Here is a 25471-nt window from a genome sequence, read left to right as displayed (position 1 = left end):
TTCCTAAGCAAGACAAAGTTGTTACTTTAGTCAAAACTGTATGACTGCTGAGGAAATACCCTGGAGGAACAGAAAGTCGAGGAAAGAAGAATCAGAAAGACTTTGCACAATTAGAAGCAGATTGGTCAAGGTCGCTGAAGTTGCTCTTGCTCGCTGAAGTTGAAGTGAAGTGATGTGATAAACGTGTTTTCCTGGAGTCAGCTTGATATTACTTAAATACAGCACTGATATTACTGGCAAGTATATTTTTATTATATGATATTATATGATGTGCCTTGATTATTTTCATTAGGGAGTTCTATATTTTAATCACAAATTACAATGGGAGAAATGTTTTTGTGAATTGACTGAATTGACTAAGTAAGATCCTTCGGCTGCTCCCTTGTTTGCACTCAGATCACCACAGAAAATCCAAGGTGGATTTGCATGTTGAATTGGCATACGTTTTACACCGGATGCCATTCCTGATAAAACTCCACATTTCAAGGAGAAATGTGTCAGGAGTGGGATTTAAACCAGGAACATTCCGCACTGAAACCAAGCACACTAACCACTTGGCCACCACCCCTGCTTTTGTGAACTGACTGTAAATGTGTTACTTGTCAATTATAATTTAACAAAAACTGCAGTAACTGACCTTTGACTGCTTTGAACAAAAATAATTCAATATACATTTTAAACAGACATGGCATCTTGCAGCAGTGGGGATATCATCAAGCCAAAAACAAGAGCGAGAACAAATATCTGGTTGATTGGTCCAGTAAATGAAATAATACAATAAAATGGATTATTATTTACCGGTATTATCAAATTTTAGAGATGTACTTTCAGTTTGATTTTGAGGAAGATAATATTAGAAATTTTTACTCTTTATATTTTTTGTATTTCTTATATTTGAAATAGGATAAACAAAATAAAATGTGTGAAATACCAAGTGTTCCAATACTTTTGAAGAGCACTGTATCCTCACCTTATAATGAGTGCAAAATGAGTGTGGTATTATTACTGTTTTGTTTAAGAATGTTTAATTTTCACTGTTGCTGTGCTTTGTGTGAAATCATAGTCATATCATATATCATAGTGATATGACAATATTGATATATGATAATTTGACCATATTGTACAGTCCTACTGTCAACTAGCTGAGAAGTTTGAATATTAATTTATATCTACATTTAAAAAATGCTTAAAACGGCAGGGGGTTAAGAGGGCTATAATTAGAGGAGTCTGGGGGTGCAGAAAGAGAAGATGAAAGGCAGAAACGAAAAATGCTTAAAAAGGCCCCCCCAGACACCCGCCTTTTTCAGCCATGCTAATGCTCCCCTGCAGCATTTGTCTGAAGGAGCTGAATGACACAGTGAGATGCTGAAAAGCTTCACTCGTTCATGTCTGCGACATTTACATTTTAATAATATGCGATATTCAGAATTATAAATACACAGTCATTAAAGTTAGACAAATTTTCATTATTAGATAACTGACAGATTAAAAACATTTAATTCAAAAATATTACTCATATGCTGAAACAAAATAGAACAGATATGCAACTTAAGTACAATGATACTGTACTAGACACGTTTTTAAACTTGTTGGTCCTCTATGGCCACAACAGTATTAAAATCTTTTTACTCTAGTCTTCTCAAATACAGTTGAAGACTGTAACTGGGACAAAATCCTTGTATAAAAATCTTGCCATAGGTATTGGTTCTTCATTAAACTGGAGCACAGTGTGACACTGCACCCTCTCAGGTGGCACATGTAGATTATTTTTACACCAACACTAATTTTCTGGAGTGCCAGGACAAATTCTTTTCTCTTGCCCCTCCTTTAAGTTTCCTTTCCTTCTTCCCATCCATTGCCTGTTTAATCCTCTTGTTCCATTTCCTCCACATCTTGTTCCATCCTTACTGTACCTACCAACTTTAATTCATATTGAGTAAATACATGTCTTTTGTGTGCCCAAATGCTTCCTAATGCTCCCTGATAAAACAGGGCCTTGTTTGTAAAACTGTGCAGAATCACAACTAAAACTGCATATGCACAAAAGCAAAAATGAGCAAACGCATTCTTTTCACCAGAGTTATAAAGCCATTTGTCCAAACATTTTCTGTCTACAGACATAGACACACCCCTAAAAACTCATTTGCATGTACAACCAGTCCCCATCTGTTGACCAAAAGATGGAAATCTGTCACACAAAGCAGAACATGGAAATGAAAAAAAATAAAAAAAAAACAAACAAAGAAGCACCCAAGAAGTGCAATGTTACACCAAAAGTCAACCTGAGACATCATTTCCTTTTCTCTGCTTATGTTTCATTTGATATACTGGGTTCTGGAGTCATGAGCAAAACTAAAACAAATAAATAAAGAGATGTTTTGTTCATAGTAGAACAGAATTAGTATTTTTACGACAAGAAATGTAAGCTCTATGATACTGTCAGCTGTGCTTGCGTTAAAACCTCTACTGATGGTTGGCTCTCACTGCGGTATTGTATCACGTCCTGTTCCGGAGCACAGTGGTGTTTTGCTGTATCTGTTAGCTGTTTAATTAAGTTAGATTGATCTAGTTAACGCTGGAGAGGTGTTCCGGGCACGTCCCATTGGGAGGAGGCCCTGGGGAAGTCGCAGGACACGCTGGAGGGACTACATTTCTCAGCTGCCTTGGGAACGCCTTGGGGGTTCCCCCGGAGGATCTGAGGGAGGTGTGTGTGGGTAGGGAGGTCTGGGCGGCTTTGCTTGAGCTGCTGCCCCCACGACCCGACTCCAGATAAAGTGGAAGAAAATGGATGGATGGATGGATGGATGGATGGATGGATGGATGGATGGATGGATGGATGGATGGATGGATGGATGGATGGATGGATGGATGGATGGATGGATGGTGTATTTGGGTATGAGTCACCAGTAGAGGCTTGCTTGCCTCTACTGTCAGCTGTGCTTTTGTTAAAACCTCTACTGGTGGTTGGCTCTCACTGCGGTATTGTATCACTTCCTGTTCCAGAGCACAGCGGTGTTTTGCTGTATCTGTTAGCTGTTTAATCTGTGCAGTTAGATTGATCTAGTTAACTAGATAACGATTTGTTTCACAGTGTAATCTTCACGTGCCTTAACTAAAACACTCCCTCTGCTGAATCACCTCTAAATTATTTACACATTATTCACTTTGTTTTTAGGAATCCGCTAGCTTAGCGCAGCTACTAGCTCTTAGCCGGTTTAGCATGGCGGCTTCTCCTGTCTCTCCCGCACTTTTGTGCTCTGGGTGTGAAATGTTTAGTTATTCCTCGGCCTCCTTTAGCAGTAATGGTACTTGTAATAAGTGTAGATTATTCGTAGCTTTGGAGGCCAGGCTGGGCGAATTGGAGACTCGGCTCCGCACCTTGTAAAATCCTACAGCTAGCCAGGCCCCTGTAGTTGGTGCGGACCAAGGTAGCTTAGCCGCCATTAGTTCCCCTCCGGCAGATCCCGAGCAGCCGGGAAAGCAGGCCGACTGGGTGACTGTGAGGAGGAAGCGTAGTCCTAAACAGAAGCCCTGTGTACACCGCCAACCCGTTCAGATCTCTAACCGTTTTTCCCCACTCGGCGACACACCCGCCGAGGATCAAACTCTGGTTATTGGCGACTCTGGTTTGAGAAATGTGAAGTTAGCGACACCAGCAACCATAGTCAATTGTCTTCCGGGGGCCAGAGCAGGCGACATTGAAGGAAATTTGAAACTGCTGGCTAAGGCTAAGCGTAAATTTGGTAAGATTGTAATTCACGTCGGCAGTAATGACACCCGGTTACGCCAATCGGAGGTCACTAATCGGTGTGTAACTTTGCAAAAACAATGTCGGACTCTGTAGTTTTCTCTGGGCCCCTCCCTAATCGGACCGGGAGTGACATGTTTAGCCGTATGTTCTCCCTGAATTGCTGGCTGTCTGAGTGGTGTCCAAAAAATGAGGTGGGCTTCATAGATAATTGGCAAAGCTTCTGGGGAAAACCTGGTCTTGTTAGGAGAGACGGCATCCATCCCACTTTGGATGGAGCAGCTCTCATTTCTAGAAATCTGGCCAATTTTCTTAAATCCTCCAAACCGTGACTATCCAGGGTTGGGACCAGGAAGCAGAGTTGTAGTCTTACACACCTCTCTGCAGCTTCTCTCCCCTTGCCATCCCCTCATTACCCCATCCCCGTAGAGACGGTGCCTGCTCCCAGACCACCAATAACCAGCAAAAATCTATTTAAGCATAAAAATTCAAAAAGAAAAAATAATATAGCACCTTCAACTACACCACAGACTAAAACAGTTAAATGTGGTTTATTAAACATTAGATCTCTCTCTTCTAAGTCCCTGTTAGTAAATGATATAATAATTGATCAACATATTGATTTATTCTGCCTTACAGAAACCTGGTTACAGCAGGATGAATATGTTAGTTTAAATGAGTCAACACCCCCGAGTCACACTAACTGCCAGAACGCTCGTAGCACGGACCGAGGCGGAGGATTAGCAGCAATCTTCCACTCCAGCTTATTAATTAATCAAAAACCCAGACAGAGCTTTAATTCATTTGAAAGCTTGTCTGTTAGTCTTGTCCATCCAAATTGGAAGAAAAAAGAAAAAAGCCCTCCATAAAGCTAGGACATCTTACTACTCATCACTAATTGAAGAAAATAAGAACAACCCCAGGTTTCTTTTCAGCACTGTAGCCAGGCTGACAAAGAGTATTCCTTTTCGAGTATTCCTTTAACTTTAACTAGTAATGACTTCATGACTTTCTTTGCTAATAAAATTTTAATTATTAGAGAAAAATTACTCATAACCATCCCAAAGACATATCGTTCTCTTTGGCTGCTTTCAGTGATGCCGGTATTTGGTTAGACTCTTTCTCTCCGATTGTTCTGTCTGAGTTATTTTCATTAGTTACTTCCTCCAAACCATCAACATGTCTATTAGACCCCATTCCTACCAGGCTGCTCAAGGAAGCCCTACCATTAATTAATGCTTCGATCTTAAATATGATCAATCTGTCTTTATTAGTTGGCTATGTACCACAGGCTTTTAAGGTGGCAGTAATTAAACCATTACTTAAAAAGCCATCACTTGACCCAGCTATCTTAGCTAATTATAGGCCAATCTCCAGCCTTCCTTTTCTCTCAAACATTCTTGAAAGGGTAGTTGTAAAACAGCTAAACTGATCATCTGCAGAGGAATGGTCTATTTGAAGAGTTTCAGTCAGGGTTTAGAATTCATCATAGTACAGAAACAGCATTAGTGAAGGTTACAAATGATCTTCTTATGGCCTCAGACAGTGGACTCATCTCTGTGCTTGTTCTGTTAGACCTCAGTGCTGCTTTTGATACTGTTGACCATAAAATTTTATTACAGCGATTAGAGCATGCCATAGGTATTAAAGGCACTGTGCTGCGGTGGTTTGAATCATATTTATAGAGAAACATGGTGTCTAACCAGATCCTTACTCTGGATGGCAGTACCCTGACCTCTAGTAATACTGTGAGAAATCTTGGAGTCATTTTTGATCAGGATATGTCATTCAATGCGCATATTAAACAAATATGTAGGACTGCTTTTTTGCATTTGCGCAATATCTCTAAAATTAGAAAAGTCTTGTCTCAGAGTGATGCTGAAAAACTAATTCATGCATTTATTTCCTCTAGGCTGGACTATTGTAATTCATTATTATCAGGTTGTCCTAAAAGTTTCCTGAAAAGCATTCAGTTAATTCAAAATGCTGCAGCTAGAGTACTGACAGGGACTAGAAGGAGAGAGCATATCTCACCCATATTGGCCTCTCTTCATTGGCTTCCTGTTAATTCTAGAACAGAATTTAAAATTCTTCTTCTTACTTATAAGGTTTTGAATAATCAGGTCCCATCTTATCTTAGGGACCTCATAGTACCATATCACCCCAATAGAGCACTTCGCTCTCAGACTGCAGGCTTACTTGTAGTTCCTAGGGTTTGTAAGAGTAGAATGGGAGGCAGAGCCTTCAGCTTTCAGGCTCCTCTCCTCTGGAACCAGCTCCCAATTCGGATCAGGGAGACAGACACCCTCTCTACTTTTAAGATTAGGCTTAAAACTTTCCTTTTTGCTAAAGCTTATAGTTAGGGCTGGATCAGGTGACCCTGAACAATCCCTTACTTATGCTGCTATAGACTTAGACTGCTGGGGGGTTCCCATGATGCACTGAGTGTTTCTTTCTCTTTTTGCTCTGTATGCACCACTCTGCATTTAATCATTAGTGATTGATCTCTGCTCCCCTCCACAGCATGTCTTTTTCCTGGTTCTCTTCCTCAGCCCCAACCAGTCCCAGCAGAAGAGCCTCTCTGAGCCTGGTTCTGCTGGAGGTTTCTTCCTGTTAAAAGGGAGTTTTTCCTTCCCACTGTCGCCAAGTGCTTGCTCACAGGGGGTCGTTTTGACCGTTGGGGTTTTTCCGTAATTATTGTATGGCTTTGCCTTACAATATAAAGTGCCTTGGGGCAACTGTTTGTTGTGATTTGGCGCTATATAAATAAAATTGATTTGATTGATTTGATTTGAAAATTACAACTCGCCTTATTTTTCTTTTCTTCTTCGTTACAGACTTGACTCACTCTGAAAATACATGTGTACACCTGGTCTGAAGAATGTGTGAGGTGTGGACATCTGCAAGACTATTGCAATCAATTTATCTGTGCATATGTGTCCAGGGCAATATCGGCGACAGCCTTCGTGTTTCATGTCTGGTTTCCTGGCGATGACATCTTAACATGATATTAATATGAAAGTCAAAGGTCATCAAACTTTAAGCCAAAAATCTAATTTTTTGCAATAACTCTGGAACTAACAGAGACAGAAGATGATCTCAGATGCAGGAGAACTGAAGAATAAAATTTCATCCGAATACGATGTCACAAGTCCATGTCACAGTGTGAATCGGATATCTTTTACTTTTATCTTTTAACCCTTGGTGGATGTCAGAAATCTCTGATTGTGCTTGTTGAATTCTGCATTCTGCGTGCAGTAAAGCTTAATGACATTCAGAAAAAACATACCCCTGCCATATCCCAACAGTCCTCCACTTGCCTCTTCTTTAGTCATTAAAAAAATAAAAAAAAAATGTTGTAGCACCCTAAGGTTTCACAACCACACCACTCGGGATGGGTATTGATAAGATTTTATCGATACTGATGCCATTATCGATTCCGCTTATCAATCTGATTCCTTATCGATTTGCTTATCAATACCTCTTGTGAATTTTCTGTGTACTAAAAGTAGGCTTTACAGGTTTTCTATGTCAACAACATTTTAAATTGGTCACTGGATCCTTGATCTCTGGACATAAATAAAAATAAATAAAATCTGTAGTTTTTGTCAAAAGCATTTCCTTTCAGACATTTTGGCATGATTGTCACTCCATACCTCTGATCTGAGCTCAGCCGGCTGCTGCACATCAGCGCAGGACGTCTTGTTTTGGGAGGAAAAAAACGTTTTGAACATTTGTTTGTATTACAAAGCTTTACAAAGAGGTGTCATTTGATTTAAACGGTGTTTCGCTGGACTCTATCATTTTAACATGACTCAGCAGAGAGCCGCACAGCGTTTGGAGCTGTGTGAACAGAACGGATGATGAATCTCGTTTTTTTCTCAGGAGTCCCAGTTAGTGACTTTAATCCTCACAAAAGTGACTCGCAATTGACCAGTGTTGTATAAAGTACCAGAAAATCACACTTAAGTAAAAGTACAGATACCCATTAAAAAAATGACTTTGGTAGAACTTCAAGTCACTGATTGAAATGCTACTCAAGTAAAAGTCTTAAAGTATCTAGTATTTACTGTACTTAAGTATGACAAGTAATGTACAACTAAACATACTCAAGTATTGAAAGTAAAAGTACAAGTAAATGTTAATAATCAAAAACGGACTGATTTTTTTTATATAAAAGTTTATCTAGGCTTGAAAATGACTGGTAGTATTAGTCAAAATACTGAAAATTGTGCATATCACACAAAAACATTTCAGAAACAGTAGGCTACTCAATAGGTGTTCACAGGAAACAGTTATTTATTTCTATATGTATTTATTTATTTTCATTATTACATGGGTTTATCTTTTCTGTTGTGTTTTGTTTCATTAGGTTCTTTTTGTCTCTTTCTCTAAAATTGTATTGTAACATTATTAGTCTATTATTATTAACTATTATTGTCTATTATGTAGACTATTATTGTTGTTGCTATAATATATGAATAAAAATAAATTTTAAAAAATTCCAATTAGACTCATTTATGACAACGATTGCTGAGCCATTAATTATACAGAAAACAAATCAACACAAACGTGCTGATGCGAACAGCTTAATGCTAACTTTAACATTGAAAACGCCATAGACATGCTAATGCATTAGCATCGGTCCCGTTTTTAAGTTATAAAATACATCTGTCAACTGTTTCAGAAGACCATAACAGGTCGGTTTAACATAAAAATATTAACTATTACTCACAGACATATGCTCTTCAGGGTTTTAGTGGGGAAAAATTAGGATAAAGCCAAATAAAACAATCACAAATCGTAGAACGAAGCACTGTTTGACCTGCGAATCACTGCTTCGATTGGTTCAAGGTTCAAAGCAAAGCCGCGCTGCAGAAACGTTGATTCCAGACCCGCTGCAGGTCTGTAATCAATGTAGAGAAATCATTTTCCTAACAAACACCCCCCAAGTGTGCAACTGCAAAAAAGCCTACCGGACATGCCTCATGACAAATCGGCCTGACTTCGTTGCAGTCACTAGTAATCAGTGGTGCGTCTGGGTGAAAACACAACTTTTTTCGTGTGTGTGTGTGTTTTGTAATGAGTAACGGCATGGCGCATAGAAAATGTATTGGAGTAGAAGTATGCAATTAAGGTCGGAAATGTAGTGAAGTAAAAGTGAAAGTAAGTTGAATTAAAAAAACTCAAGTAAGGTACAAAGTCTCCCACAATGTACTTAAGCACAGTAGTGAAGTATTTTTACTTCGTTACTATACAACACTGCAATTGACATATTCAGGGATGAAAGTGGTGAAAAACAAAAAAAGCTGAAACCCAAAATTACACCTCCCCCCAACACCACCGGCATGAAAATTTTTGAATTCTAGAAGCTCTGAAATGCAATCTGGGGCTATTCCAGACAAACCCCAGGTTTCTTTTCAGCACTGTAGCCAGGCTGACAAAGAGTCAGAGCTCTATTGAGCTGAGTATTCCATTAACTTTAACTAGTAATGACTTCATGACTTTCTTTGCTAACAAAATTTTAACTATTAGAGAAAAAATTACTCATAACCATCCCAAAGACGTATCGTTATCTTTGGCTGCTTTCAGTGATGCCGGTATTTGGTTAGACTCTTTCTCTCCGATTGTTCTGAGTTATTTTCATTAGTTACTTCATCCAAACCATCAACATGTTTGTTAGACCCCATTCCTACCAGGCTGCTCAAGGAAGCCCTACCATTATTTAATGCTTCGATCTTAAATATGATCAATCTATCTTTGTTAGTTGGCTATGTACCACAGGCTTTTAAGGTGGCAGTAATTAAACCATTACTTAAAAAGCCATCACTTGACCCAGCTATCTTAGCTAATTATAGGCCAATCTCCAACCTTCCTTTTCTCTCAAAAATTCTTGAAAGGGTAGTTGTAAAACAGCTAACTGATCATCTGCAGAGGAATGGTCTATTTGAAGAGTTTCAGTCAGGTTTTAGAATTCATCATAGTACAGAAACAGCATTAGTGAAGGTTACAAATGATCTTCTTATGGCCTCGGACAGTGGACTCATCTCTGTGCTTGTTCTGTTAGACCTCAGTGCTGCTTTTGATACTGTTGACCATAACATTTTATTACAGAGATTAGAGCATGCCATAGGTATTAAAGGCACTGCGCTGCGGTGGTTTGAATCATATTTGTCTAATAGATTACAATTTGTTCATGTAAATGGGGAATCTTCTTCACAGACTAAAGTTAATTATGGAGTTCCACAACGTTCTGTGCTAGGACCAATTTTATTCACTTTATACATGCTTCCCTTAGGCAGTATTATTAGACGGTATTGCTTAAATTTTCATTGTTACGCAGATGATACCCAGCTTTATCTATCCATGAAGCCAGAGGACACACACCAATTAGCTAAACTGCAGGATTGTCTTACAGACATAAAGACATGGATGACCTCTAATTTCCTGCTTTTAAACTCAGATAAAACTGAAGTTATTGTACTTGGCCCCACAAATCTTAGAAACATGGTGTCTAACCAGATCCTTACTCTGGATGGCATTACCCTGACCTCTAGTAATACTGTGAGAAATCTTGGAGTCATTTTTGATCAGGATATGTCATTCAAAGCGCATATAAACAAATATGTAGGACTGCTTTTTTGCATTTACGCAATATCTCTAAAATCAGAAAGGTCTTGTCTCAGAGTGATGCTGAAAAACTAATTCATGCATTTATTTCCTCTAGGCTGGACTATTGTAATTCATTATTATCAGGTTGTCCTAAAAGTTCCCTAAAAAGCCTTCAGTTAATTCAAAATGCTGCAGCTAGAGTACTGACGGGGACTAGAAGGAGAGAGCATATCTCACCCATATTGGCCTCTCTTCACTGGCTTCCTGTTAATTCTAGAATAGAATTTAAAATTCTTCTTCTTACTTATAAGGTTTTGAATAATCAGGTCCCATCTTATCTTAGGGACCTCGTAGTACCATATCACCCCAATAGAGCGCTTCGCTCTCAGACTGCAGGCTTACTTGTAGTTCCTAGGGTTTGTAAGAGTAGAATGGGAGGCAGAGCCTTCAGCTTTCAGGCTCCTCTCCTGTGGAACCAGCTCTCAATTCAGATCAGGGAGACAGACACCCTCTCTACTTTTAAGATTAGGCTTAAAACTTTCCTTTTTGCTAAAGCTTATAGTTAGGGCTGGATCAGGTGACCCTGAACCATCCCTTAGTTATGCTGCTATAGACGTAGACTGCTGGGGGGTTCCCATGATGCACTGTTTCTTTCTCTTTTTGCTCTGTATGCACCACTCTGCATTTAATCATTAGTGATCGATCTCTTCTCCCCTCCACAGCATGTCTTTTTCCTGGTTCTCTCCCTCAGCCCCAACCAGTCCCAGCAGAAGACTGCCCCTCCCTGAGCCTGGTTCTGCTGGAGGTTTCTTCCTGTTAAAAGGGAGTTTTTCCTTCCCACTGTAGCCAAGTGCTTGCTCACAGGGGGTCGTTTTGACCGTTGGGGTTTTACATAATTATTGTATGGCCTTGCCTTACAATATAAAGCGCCTTGGGGCAACTGTTTGTTGTGATTTGGCGCTATATAAAAAAAAAATTGATTGATTTTGGGCATGCTGAAAATTTTCAATGACTGCCAGCATGTGACTCAAACATGTGGGAAATAAGTTGTAGGTAAGTTATATGATTGTGGGCACACGTTTCTTGTAATTTAGTCATAAGTCTAAATGCGTCCATTAATGCTGGCCACTGATTGGCTAAAACCTGCGGTCCTCATGCAGATCGACTGTTTCATTCACACACGGAGTAAATCTGACCTGTTCATTTCAGTCCAATTCACCATTGCAGACGGACATGAATCCACATAAAGCTCCTGATTTTTGAAAATGACGTCTGAAAATACTTTAATTTGTGGCTGGAAACATAGCATTTTAAAGCAAGTCCCTCTGTGGTTTTTCTGCTGCAGGTGTGTTTCTCATTCTGGTGTCGCGCCTTCTGATCACATAGAAGTGCTGTGATGATTTAAACTTTTAAAGCATCATCGCTGTGGTGTGATCATCAGACAACCTGATCGACCGATCAGGGAGATCACACCTGATTAATGCACTATAACTCTTTAAAGCGTTGTTGCTGTCGGTGTGATAATCAGACGACCTGATCGATTGGGTGTGGTCACGCCTGATTAATGCGCTGTTTAAACATTTAAAACTGTCAGTGATCACCACACCGACAAATCACACAGCACAGTCGACTGGCATCTTAAAAGTTTAAATCATCACAGTGTTTCATTATTCAGGTCTGTGATGACCTGATCAGCGAACCAGCGCTTTCAACATTTAAAGAGACAGCACTTCATTCATTCGCGGCAGCATTTACCACAGCCAGGCGACTCATCAGCATTCTTTACACAAGGAAAATGGTCCACCAAGATAAAACATTAAAATAAAATAATAAAATAATGTTAAAATACTCTGTTTCTGACCTGCACCACACCATGCAGTACTGAACCGAACCACTGGGTGGAAATGGGGCCGTCGGCATACGCTGGTTAATCGTCAAGGTGTGACAGCTGCATTAATTTATTAGACGTACGCCAACGTGTGGCAGCGTTTTTCTTATTATTTTCTTATTAAATATAATAATATGAGTGTAGGAATGACAATCCAGCCTTTCTGTACATGTGACAACAGGTAGATGGTTCAGATGATTATATAAAGAGCTGTTATGGAAGGCAGAATGCACGTTGTGGATCAATGGATCATAGAATAACTGCACATGGGGAGTCAATGCACGTTCACATGGACTGATCAATTTACTGCTCTGATATATTCTATATTATCTATTCTATATATTATATTTATTCCCCCTTTTGACAGATTTCTGTTATAAATCAATATATATGGCTTAATAACATAATACAGTGATAGAGCAGTCACCACGGCACACCAGCGTTTTTTGTTTTTTTTTAATTGGAGCAAGACGGAGCGTGCAGCGTGTCGTCAGACAGTGAGGACTCTGATGATGAAGGATATGATCTTCTTTTGATGTGGATGAGGAACGAGAGCAGGTGGTCCCACCGATGTGCGCACAGATCTCCACAGCTTCTGTTTGCAGTTTCTCCAGGACTCAGGCGCGATGACCTCCATCCCAGCACTGAGTCCTGGAACACAGAGTTGCAGACACACACTGCTCCAGCAGTGGCTCCAGCCATGTTTTGTTTAAAGCATCGAGATCAAAGTTAGCTTCAGTTTAATTTTGTTCCTTTTTCGTCCCTTTTTCGCTTACCCCAGTAAGTATGGTACTTTTTGGCACATATGAATTAGCATTTATAAAGGTCAAATGTGCCTTGAGAATGTGTGTACCTGACATACATTCTAACCATGTGTACACAGCTTTTCACAGCAAGTCAAGCCTGATATGGTGAGGTGGAAATGAAAAATGAGACCAGATAGACAACAACATAAATCAGGCATCACAGAGCTTCTGTTTATTATTATTATTAATTCTGTTCACACACACACACCAGGCAGCCCAGGCGGGAAGTGATCCCAGAACCTTCTTGCTGTGAGGCTACAGTTCTAACCACTTATGCATCTTGGCAACTGTTGCAACTGATTGAAGCTGAAAATGCCAAATCAAGGAGCATCCATTATTGATCAATGCATCAGACAGTACTTCAATCAAGGTGTAACAAGCAGAAATTGAATTCAATCAACCCTTTGTTTTCTCAAAATAACAAGATAAATTAACCTGTTATTACAAGAAAACAATGTTATTTTGAGATCATGAAATCATGAGCTTGTGATCAAGAAAGAAAAGTATTAAAAAGTATTGCAAGGACGGCTGTTCTCTGCTTTCTTACAGATAAATATAACAGTGTCCGTAAATGTTTATACATTTGATTTGTGAGTTTCATACTAATAAAGCATGGGGGCAGTTTGTATGTGGGAGTGAGAAAAAGCAAAGTAATGGGGAGCCAGAGGTGGACTATTGCTGTTATCACTCACATATGAACACTAGAAATCTGTTTTTGCTATAAATCAACATAATTTCACTCTTACGGGCTGTGTGGTACAGTGGTTTGGGGAAGATATCCAGATTTCAGAGGCTTTTAGCACTTAGGAGAGAAATAGGATATAGTACATCTGGTCCAATTATTATCAACTTTTTCCTGCCAGTGATCAATCATCCCTTGGGGAAAATGTGATAACAACCACAGTTATAGTACCAGAAATCATCTATATTTACACATTTATTTTCCCCATTTAAAAAAAAAATCACATCACAAAATTCAACAAAACGTCTAACCTGTGGTTTCAATATACCAGCCTTCCAAAATAATAATAATAAAAAAATCTCCAGTTTTTAAATACTTTGGGGACTCAGACTTTCACTACTCAGAAGTTAATGCACACTCCCAATGTGATGGCTGATGTGAAGCAATGTAATCCTGCACACCATCATGGTAGGCAGGATTGCATCCAGTGATGAGGCTCAGAACAGAGGCTGAGATCTGGAAAGCTGGAGCCGAGAGAACAATCTAATCTTCAATGCAACAAACCTCAGGGTCAAGATCAGCCACGATATGAGCTGGCCTGTCAATACAACAGCAATGGTCAAAAAAGGTCTCCAGAGGCTTCACTTCCTGAGGTGCCTGAAGAGAGCGCAACTCTCACAACTGTTGGTGAGCTTCTACAGGTCAGCCACTGAGTCTGTCCTCACGTACTGTATCTCAGTATGGTACTCTGGCTGCACTGTGGACAACAGAAAAGCTCTCCAGGGAATCATCAAGACTGCTGAGAGGATCACCGGCACCCAGCTCCCCAGACTAGAGGACATTTACAGGACCTGCTGCATCAGGTGGATCACAGCTATAATCAGGGATAGCACACATCCTGGACACTGTCTCTTCACCCCCCTGCCTTCTGGGAAGCACTACAGGACAATGTACACCCAAACCACAAGACTGGAAAACAGCTTCTACCACAGAGCTGTCACACTACTCAACACTGACCGCATCAAACCCAATAGACAATCTTCTTGCAATCCATTACGCCACTTTAGCACATTGCATACGGTTGTAAATAGACCATTTATTGCTATTCATACTGCCTTTGCTCATTGTAAAAGTGTGTTATACTACCTTGTTCACCTTTTTCATTTTTTTTTTATCTTGTAGTATTATTATTTTAGCACTTGGAAGAAGGCTCCAACAACATTTCATTGTGTTGCACAATGACAATAAAGACATCTTTTATTATCTTATGTATAAATACAGCAAGTAGCCAATTTACTGGCTGGCCAGCAGCCTTATACCAGACTTTCTTCCAGCTACTGCAGCTAATAGTTGTGTAATACTCCACTCTTGTACTTTCTGGCTCGAACAGTAAGATTTTCTGGCTATGTGACATGCATTGTTTCAGCTACAGAGCATGAAACTCTGTGAGGAAGCAACAAGAAATTTCAAGGTACAAAAGCACTGATATTTCTCCTTCTTTGTCTGTCTCTTCAACTGTTCCTACATCTAGTGTGCAACTTTATCTTCTCTCCACTCACCCATTTTCTTTCATGGTTTACCTGGTATTTCCATTTTTATCACTGTTTTACCAACATATTCCTTGACATTTCTCATCACATCTCCAAAAACTATTTTTCAGCAATTTCTCCTATTTTTGCTGTACCTCTGATGTTCTCATTTCTTATTCCAACATGCTTTGTGACTCCAAAAATCCATCTCACCATTGTCATTTCTGCTAAATCTATCTTCTGCTTCTGCATTTTCTTTACTGCCTATGTCTGATACAACGTGGTCTCACCGCAAGTCGTGATTCAGCAGCACGAAATATACATTAATTTATTTGTTCGTGATATTGTGACGAAAAACGCCTCATTTTCGTCACGGCAGCACAAATTCATTCTAATACATTCCGTCATAGCTGCAGGAAATTAAAAGTGAAGTGGGGGGTCGGGGTGGTTATGGTTAGGGTTGGGGGAAGGAGTAGGAATAGGTTATGGTTAAGGTTAGGTTTGGGGATAGGAGTAGGGTCAGTAACAGTGAGTTTTAAAAAGAAAATCTGACTCATTTTGTGACGGGAGCAAGAAAAAAAACGTGAGACTGGGCTGTCTGATACCCATCTGGGTCGAAACTTAGCTAATCTTAATTCTTATTTAGGGACACTCCTGATATCATCTTCGAGGTTTTCTCTCCAAATTGCAATTTCTACTTCTAATTTCATCTTCGGCTACCACTGGTCAGGAGTAATTCAATTCATTCAATTTTTGCAGTACCTCTCCATGCAAGATAACTTTGAGGGGAGGTGATGGTCTAGTGGTTAAAATCCCAGCCTGACTGGAAAATCCAGTAGTGGAAAATCACTAAGGGCCCTTGCGCAAGGTCTTTAATCCCCTAGTTGCTCCCGGTGCGTAGTGAGCGCCTTGTATGGCAGCACCCTCACATCAGGGTAAATGTGAGGCATTATTTGTAAAGTGCTTTGAGCATCTGATGCAGACAGAAAAGCGCTATATAAATGCAGTACATTTACCATTTGAATTCTGATCTTTACTGTACTGCAAATTTCAATTAATCATCAAAATCCTGTTTCCCAACCACTTTCTGCATCCTTGAAGCTTCTGGTCTATCTCCTCTCTTCAGATGCTGTGAGTTTACTGAAATAATATTGTATAACAAAGGTTACAACTTCTGTGTTACAGTTGACTGGATGAGTATTGTTCCAAATTAACAGCATTTTTTTTCTTTGGAAATACATCTGTGAAAAATTTGCTTTTCTTATCCTCAGGATCTAGACTTTTGCATGTCACATAAATCTGCAACAAACGGTGGCACGAAATACCTGTGAAATGAGTGTGCCTCCAGGACAAAATACCCACCCCAAGTTTTCTGTAAACAGTATTTTTATTAAAGCGTTTCCTATAAGTATTAAAAATAATAAAGGAACAAGCAAAAAAGAAGGGGAAATCACAAAAGAACAAATTGACCTGGGTGTACAAAGAGCAGCAATATACACTGTTGCATCACCAAAGCATCAGAATCCAACAATATTTCAAGGTCGAGGTGAGTGGTCCACTGTGGGCATGTTAGAATGATCGCCAAGCTGAGCAAGACGATCTAAGAATGGTTGCCATATGATGTAAAATGTATTAAGATTGTCCATCACACCGTATCTGATTTTCTCCATATGCAATAACCTTCTAGTTCCATTAGTCACGCCTTGAACTGAGGCACAGTGTCTGATTTCCAGAGTCTTAAAATCATTCTCTTAACAATTACCATTCCATACATGATAGTGCTCTGCACTGAGAGGCTGTCATTTTGTAGGGACAAAGACTATCCAAACAACACTATCTCTGGGTCAGGACTAAACACACAATCACTCATTTCAGAAAACCACTTGAATATTTCACATCAGAAATTACGCAATTTTGGAACTCAGCCACACGGAGTGTGCAGCCAGTACATTCTGGGTGCCGGTCCCAAGCCCGGATAAATGAGGAGGGTTGCGTCAGGAAGGGCATCCAGCGTAAAACAAGCCAACCCAACTATGCAGACTATGAATCGAATTTCCATACCGGATCAGTCAAGGCCCGGGTTAACAATGTCCGCCACCGGTGCTGTTGCCCAACAGGGTGCCGGTGGAAATTGGGCTACTGCTGGGCGAAGACAACGAAGAAGAGGAGGAGAACGTTTCCACAAACAGCAGGAGATGAAGAAAACTTGAAGGGTGGAAATGAGAGTGTTTGTTTCTTTGTTTGTTGGAAGTATGACCGGTAAAGGGAGAGAGCTGGCTGATATGATGGAGAGGAGAAAGGTAGACATATTTTGTGTGCAAGAGACCAAGTGGAAGGGAAGTTAAGAGCAGGAGAATCGGCGGTGGGTTCAAGTTGTTGTACCATGGTGAGGACAGGAAGAGAAATGGTGTTGGGGTCATTTTAAAGGAAGAATATGTTAAAAGTGTGTTGGAGGTTAAGCGAGTGTCTGACAGGGTGATGAGTGTGAAGTTGGAATTGAAGGGATGATGATGAATATCATCAGTGCATATGCCCCACAGGTAAGGTTGTAAGGTCCATTAATAGTTTTGCCTCTGTTTAAAGCTAAGTTAAAAACGTACTTGTTCAGGGCAGCTTTTTGCACATAATTGCTTTGGCACTTTTTTTGTCTATTTTTATTCTATTTGGATGCTCTTATTATGCTTTTTATGTGTGTTTTTCATACTGTTCTTTTTATTTTATCTTTGTTGGTGCTATTGGAAAGCACTTTGGTTCAGTGAAAACTGTTGCTATAGAAATAAAACTTGATTGATTGATTGAAGGAGAAAGAAGATTTCTGGAGTGTGTTAGATGAGGTGGTGGAGAGTGTGCCCAACCATGAAAGAGTAGTGATAGGAGCGGACTTCAATGGACATGTTGGTGAAGGGAACAGAGGTAATGAGGAAGTAATGGGTAGATATGGTATCAAGGATAGGAATGGGGAAGGACAGATGGTAGTTGATTTTGCAAAAAGGATGGAAATGGCTGTGGTGAATACCTACTTTAAGAAAAGGGAGGAGCACAGGGTAACATATAAGAGTGGAGGAAGGTGCACACAGGTGGACTACATTCTTTATAGGAGATGCAAGCTAAAAGAAATCAGAGACTGTAAGGTGGTGGCAGGAGAAAGTGTCGTTAGACAGCATAGGATGGTTGTTTGTAGGTTGACTTTAGAGGTAAAGAAGAAGAAGAGAGTGAGAGTTCAACAAAGGATCAGATGGTGGAAGCTGAAGGAGGAAGACTGTTGTGTGAAATTTAGCGAGCAGATGAGAGAAGCACATCCTTATACATCCTTATACATCCTTAAAGTTTAATCAAAGGTAATGGTCACATTCCAGGTCTCTGCTGTCAACCAAATAAATCCCAAGAAGAAGCTTCACAAAAGCCCTGTCTTGGTAAACTAAAACCCAGCACACACTCATACACTCAATCACAGCCACACCCCGCAGAGATGAATAAATCTCCTCTCAATCGCACAGCTCTCATGAACAAGGATGACAGTGGGGGTCTCGTGCTTGTCATGGCAAACAAGGCACTTTGCCTCTCATTCAATTTATCCCATCTCTTTCGCTTGCTGTTACTCTTGCTGTTGAGAAATTACAACAAAGAACACTGAATCCTCTTTCATACATTCTATGTATATTAATGCAAAACATACCTTAAAACTGTGATGCTACGTCACTGTTATGCAATTCAATTTCAATTCAATTTATTTTATTTGTATACAGCCAAATCACAACAAAGCTGCTTCAAGGCACTTCACACAAGTAAGGTCTTACCAACCCCCAGAGCAAACACACGGGCAACAGTGGTAAGGAAAAACTCCCTTTGATGATAATGGGGAAGAAACCTCAAGCAGACCAGACTCAGAGGGGTCACCCTCTGCTGCGGTCACTCTAACAGTTACAAGGTTTTTACTAATTTTACAAGTATTTCTTAACAAACAGAAAAAAAAACAGAAGACCACTTCCAAAGACATGCAGGTTAGGTGAATTGGAAAGGTTAAATTGACCATGAGTGAGAATGTGAAGATGTTTGTCTGTCTATATATAGCCCTGTGAAAGACTAGGGGCCTGTCCAGGATGTACCCTGCATCCTGCTCACTAGCTCCTCCGTGACCCTTAATTGGAATAAGCGGGTATAGAAAATGAATAGTTTTCAAACACATTAGAACAGATGCACATTTCTTGATATTTCAGGTACAAAAACATAAATTGTGCAGATGCAGAAAACTAGATGGCAGCAAGAATCTGAACACCTCCACCACAGTGCTAATAACACTAAATATCTGACTGGATGTTTCTCACCAGGATATCTCAAGAGGTTATTAATAAGATCAAGAAGATTTGTGAAGGGGTGTTCTGTGGGGCTAGCTCATATCAACTAAAAATATAATATTCTTTAACATGCACCAGGAGACGCTTTAAAGCATAATCAGTTGTGACTCAAACCAAGGAGAAACTGTCCCTAAAAACGCAATCCCTTCAAAACTGACATTTCCTGCTGTCTGACAAACACAAGCTGGAGATCACATAACCACTTATGTGTAGTTAATAATAATAGTTACCTTAAGAGGGAGGGACTTTTCACTGCAAGGGCTTAAGGGTAAAGATTGAAGGCTGCTGGCAGGGCTTGTCTCTGTGCTCTGAAAAAGAAACAAACAAAACAAAATCTCAAACTAAGCTGAAGATGGACAAAGTAATGCTAAATAATAATATTTCAATTTCAATTAATTTCCATTTATATAGCACCAAATCACAACAAAGTTGCCTCAATGCACTTCACACAAGTAAGGTCTAACCTAATAATAATAATAATAATAATAATAATAATAATAATAATAATAATATATCCAGTAATTAAATATTTGAAAAATATACAAGACTGAAAGTTTTTAGATTTTATTTCATACTTTTGACAGGAAGCAGAAAGTTTGACCACATTACACCCATTTTGGCATCTCTTCACTGGCTTGCTGTCCCTGTGAGATCAGATTTCAAGGTTCTGCTACTAACCTATAAAATTGTTCACAGACTGGCACCTCCCTACTTAGCTGACTTAATTAAACCCTACGTACCGGCCCAGGCTCTGCATTCTCAGGGTGCAGGACTACTTTGTGTCCTTCGGGAGAATAAGAAGTCTGTGGGTCACAGAGCTTTCTCTTATTGTGACCCTATTATGTGGAATGATCTCCCTGCATCAATAAGACTTTCAAGTCCAGACTTCTTTCGTATGGCTAGCATACTGGCATGGTATGTTATTGTGCTTTTTACCCTTTTAAATGAATTTTATTAGGAAACGGAGTGGGCTGCGGCCTCAACTTCATCTAAATTCTGGGTCTTTTAGTGAAGCTTAGGGCTAGTGGCCGGCAATCACCTTAGTATTTCTTCTGTTTTCTTGTTGCTTAATGCTGACAAATTATACTGTATTTGTTGTCATTCTGATGCCTGATTCTGTTTTTCTCTCTGTTTGAGGCACAGCTTCATCCAGAAATGGGAGTGGTGTCTACTTCTGCAACCCTCCATTCCTGTGTACCGGCAAAATTTCCTGTATATTCGTTTTGTAAATTGTTTTGTCAATTGAGTCGGTAGCATGGCCCAAGCAGAGGGTCACCCCTTTGCTTGAGGTTTCTTCCTCAAATAATCAGAGGGAGTTTTTCCTTACCACTGTCACCTCTGTGCCTGGTAAGGTTGGTAAGGTTAGACCTTACTTGTGTAAAGCCTTGAGGCAACTTTGTTGTGATTTGGCACGATATAACTGAAATAAATAAAATTAAATTAAATTTCATGAACTTAACTTTTAATTGCAATGTTTGTATAAAATACAAAGGATTTATGAAATCATAAAATAAAGTGAGATATAGCAGTCTTAATATTCTATATTTTCCCTGGGCTGGTAACAGTGTTGGATTTGGACAGCAAAGATGTAGATGAGTGGGTGAGTGAGATAATCCATCCCAGGCTGTGACAACAAAAAAAGCATGCATGTTGTAACTCAGCGAATTAAAAGAATTCACTCTTAGGACAAACCCTCTTGTATTTGGTGAACTTTGTTTTGCCTGTGAAATATCCACACAGATACACTGCCTGCCAGATGTTCAGTGGACGTGCCTGCCATCACAAGTGTAAAGTAACTATACAGACAGACAGACAGAGTACTGTGCAAAGGTTTTAGATATCCCAGAGTTATAATAAAAGCAGTGTTTGATGCCCCTCACCACCACCCAATCTATAATTTGTATGTCAACACAGAATTAGTTTCAACAAAAGTGAATATATGAGATATATTTGTATTCAATAATAATAATAATAATAATAATAATAACTTTTTTGTAAGTGTACTGGCCAGTACAATACCAACAAACACAGTTAAAATGACTGCAATATTAAAATGACTGTAAAACACAATTACTGATACTTTAAGTTGCATTTATTCAATCAATAGTTTTTGAGGTCCTGTGACTTGTACCCTGGTGTACTTATTACTTAAAAATCACACGTAAATAGAACCCAATTTTCATATCATTATCATTAAAGTTGAAAATCATCAAGCTTTTTAATTTATTTATGAATATTTATCAAGGTCTTCATCATTTTAATGCTTTTGTGATGCATTAAATGTGCCTACACATCATTGCAAATATATATATATATATATATATATATCTATATATATATAAAATATTTACTTGATGCCTATTTTGTTAAGAAAGTACCTAGAATAAAAGATAGAAATAGAAATGTCTCTATGCGTAACAAGTGGAACATACGAGGTCTGTTAGAAAAGTATCGGACCTTTTTATTTTTTCCAATAACCTTATGGATTTGAATCACGTGTGATTGCATCAGCCAAGCTTGAACCTTCGTGCGCATGCGTGAGTTTTTTCACGCCTGTCGGTTGCGTCATTCGCCTGTGAGCACGCTTTGAGTGAGCACTGGTCCTCCCCCCTCTTCGGATTTTCATTGTGATGAAAATGTCTTAATGGCTGGAGGAGCGCTGCATCAAATTTTTCCAGAAACTGTGAGAGACAGCCAGGTGGACACCATTCGGAAAATTCAGATGGCTTTCAGGGACAATTTTATGGGCATCACACAGATTAAGGAGTGGTACAGCCGGTTTAAAGAGGCGCACAATTGCGGAGGGCGCGCCGCGCTCCGAGCGTTGATCGACGAGGCTGAAACGACCAGATCATTTCCAAACTGAATGCTGTGGTGATCCGGGAACGTCGTCTGAACTACCACAGAAATGGCAGAAAAGGGTGGACATAGCACTTTCTCGGCACATTCCACTGTTAAGAGAGATTTTGTCATGAAAACAGGAGCGGAGGAATTCGCCACGGAGCCCGCTAATGTGCAGAACGTGAAAATGCTGTAAAACTTTGTTTCTTTATTTTGAAAATGCATCCCAGTCTTGTGGTGGGGATGGCTGCACGGAAAAGAAAAATGAACGTACAATTATTTACTTATACACAGGCCATGTGTCACGATTTGTCTACAATAAACACACACACACACACACACACACACGCATATATCATAAAAACCACACATATTTTCACTGTGGAGCAAAGCGTTCTATGGACCTCCACTGGCAGAAAGAATTATTTGTCAGTTTGATTAAAGTATCATCAGATCAAAAACTAAATGTCTGAAAATTGCAATTTAATTTATTTATTCATTTTTTACTACAAGGTGCATGAACGTGGCTCAGATCTCAGATGAATTTGCATAACAGAACACATGGGGATGTGATTGCAGACATGGTGCACTTTCAGCCGCTGTGCAGCTCATGAAAAATAAAGTAAATAAAATATTCTTTTCATTCTTAACAGGTCTCTCTAAGTTTAGTTTAAAATATTGACTAAAAAACTGCATCAAGTGATCCAATCATTATAACAACTGCAGGGGTGGAGTAATGTACAGAGCCTTGCTTCGGCTGAAGACTTGTTACCGCAAAGTCACATGTGGCCTCACATTATTGCCCACCAAAAATGTTGAGGAGAACACACATACTACACAAACAGAAATACACACAATATAGCAGAATAGTAAAGACCAGTGATGTCGGTCACGAGTATATAAAGCATTAATCTTTCCAAATCAGTAATCAGATTAAAGTTCCTGCTCTGAGTCACTGTGCATTACTATTACTTTTGTATTGTGGATTGATCACAGCTTTAAAATGGGTATCCTGACGAGATGCAGGGGAGGTCTGAACTCCCCTTTCAGCGAGCTGTGAGCACAGAGCCGCAGCCACTGTGCAGCTCAGCTCCAAGTTGAAAAACAGTTGTTTCTCAAAGCATGGTGATGCTCAGAGCTATGGTTTACAAAGACACTTTAAACGCTTTTTTTCCTCCTTTAAAACTCTGTACCGCTCTGTGCGTGTCCTCATTAAAAACAGCTGATCGGCGATGCGCAAATACTAACATGTTTTTTTTTTTCCATATGCGCCTAAACTCTATTTCTGAGGACGACACGACATAAAAAAAACTGATTAAAAACTTTCTTACCTGTTAGTCTGGTCATGTTTTCTGCATAAATAAACTTTATCCCTTCCCTCTGCGCAAACAGCAAGCCAGGGGCGAATCCATGTGAAAAGGGAGTGAGTGAGTGAGTGTGTGTGTGTGTGTGTGTGTGTGTGCTGGGGGCACAACAGCATTAGATTAAAGGTCCAGTTTTGAAGAGATTTTTTTCCTTACTATTACTACTACTAATACTACTTCTAATAATCATAATAATTTCAACAACGTTTAGAAAGAATTTAAATGTTAGAAAAATGTTACAAAGAGTTTAATAGTTACATTTATAAACCATGTAGGTCAGAAATTGTACGTTTTACCGTTACAGTGCTGTCAACCGTTAAATATGAGGTCAAAAAATATGTCTTTCTTTTATATTTTATAAAACAAGTATATGTTCATTGAAGTCAAGAAAGGGTGACTATAGAGTGAGTACTGACAAAATGGGTTATCATTTTCATGTTGAGGTGGCGAGGGGTTGTTGTCCACAGCTGCTGATAGTAACTAATAAAGTAACTAGTAATCTAACTTTTAAGATTGAGTAATCAGTAAAGTAAGTAAGTTACTTTTTCAAGGAGTAATCAGTAATCAGTAATTGGATTACCATAATTTCTGGACTACGAGGTCTATTAGAAAAGTATTCGACCTTATTATTTTTTTCAAAAACCATATGGATTTGAATCACGTATGATTGCGTCAGACAAGCTTGAACCCTCGTGCGCATGCGTGAGTTTTTCCACGCCTGTCGGTTGCGTCATTCGCCTGTGAGCAGGCTTTGAGTGAGGAGTGGTCCAGCCCCCTCGTCGGATTTTCATTGTCAGGAAATGGCGGAATGATTTGGGCTTTTTTTCCATCAGAATTTTTTCAGAAACTGTTAGAGACTGGCAGCTGGAAACCATTCGAAAAATTGATCTGGCTTTCGGTGAAAATGTTAAGGGCTTGGTAGAGAATAAGGAGTGTTACTGTCGCTTTAAGGATGGCCCCCAGTGGCTGTGGGGCGCGCCGTGCTCCGAAGCCGCCACCGACAGGCTGAACGACCATTCCATTTTTAAATGGATGGCTGTATGGATCCGTGACCATCGTGTGACATTTCTCTGGTTATCACAAGAGCTGGACATCAACCATTTTCCGGCAGATTTCACTTTTAACAAGAGATTTTGTCAGGGAAAGCCGAGCGGAGGCTTCGTGCGTCACGATGGAATCGCTACTGGAGCGAGACAAAACCACCTCCGTTTTGGTCTCACAGGACGGCTTTGAGATGGCGTTCAGACAGCTGTCGGTGGTTTTTCCATCGAGTGATTATCCGAGAAATTGTGGATGTGGCCTGGACATGCCAGGAACATGTCCCGTGAGGCTTCATCACGGCGTTGCTGTGCGCCATGCGGCAACCGCCGCGACGGCCAAAGCCTCCGCCCCCTCTTTCCATGACAAAAACTCCTGTAACAGTGGAATGTGCCATTCATTTCCAAACTGGACGCTGTGTTTATCCGGGACGTCGTCTGACTAGCACAGGAATTGTGAAAAGACATGGACATCAGCACTTTTTTCGGCACATTGAGACAGACGTGCGGAGGAATTCCGCGCGTGTTTGAAACTGTGTTTAAATAAACGTTTTCACACATTTGGGGAAAAAAAACAAAGTGGTAGGAAGTGTTTGCAATAATTTCAGT

General features: G+C 39.8%; 1 protein-coding gene across 1 annotated transcript in view; it reads right to left on the bottom strand.

The window, feature by feature from the left end:
• Nucleotides 1–25471, bottom strand: part of ccser1 (coiled-coil serine-rich protein 1) — a 592747-nt gene that overhangs the window by 245266 nt on the left and 322010 nt on the right. The window contains exon 8 of the mRNA XM_034170482.1: nucleotides 19851–19928. Coding sequence (XP_034026373.1) covers nucleotides 19851–19928 — 78 coding nt within the window. The remainder of the gene's footprint in view (nucleotides 1–19850; nucleotides 19929–25471) is intronic.

Source organism: Thalassophryne amazonica, chromosome 5, assembly GCF_902500255.1.
Source record: "Thalassophryne amazonica chromosome 5, fThaAma1.1, whole genome shotgun sequence".
Taxonomy (NCBI): Eukaryota; Metazoa; Chordata; class Actinopteri; order Batrachoidiformes; family Batrachoididae; genus Thalassophryne; species Thalassophryne amazonica.
The sequence above is the reverse complement of the archived record's forward strand: the minus strand, read 5'-3'. Positions and strand labels throughout refer to the sequence as shown.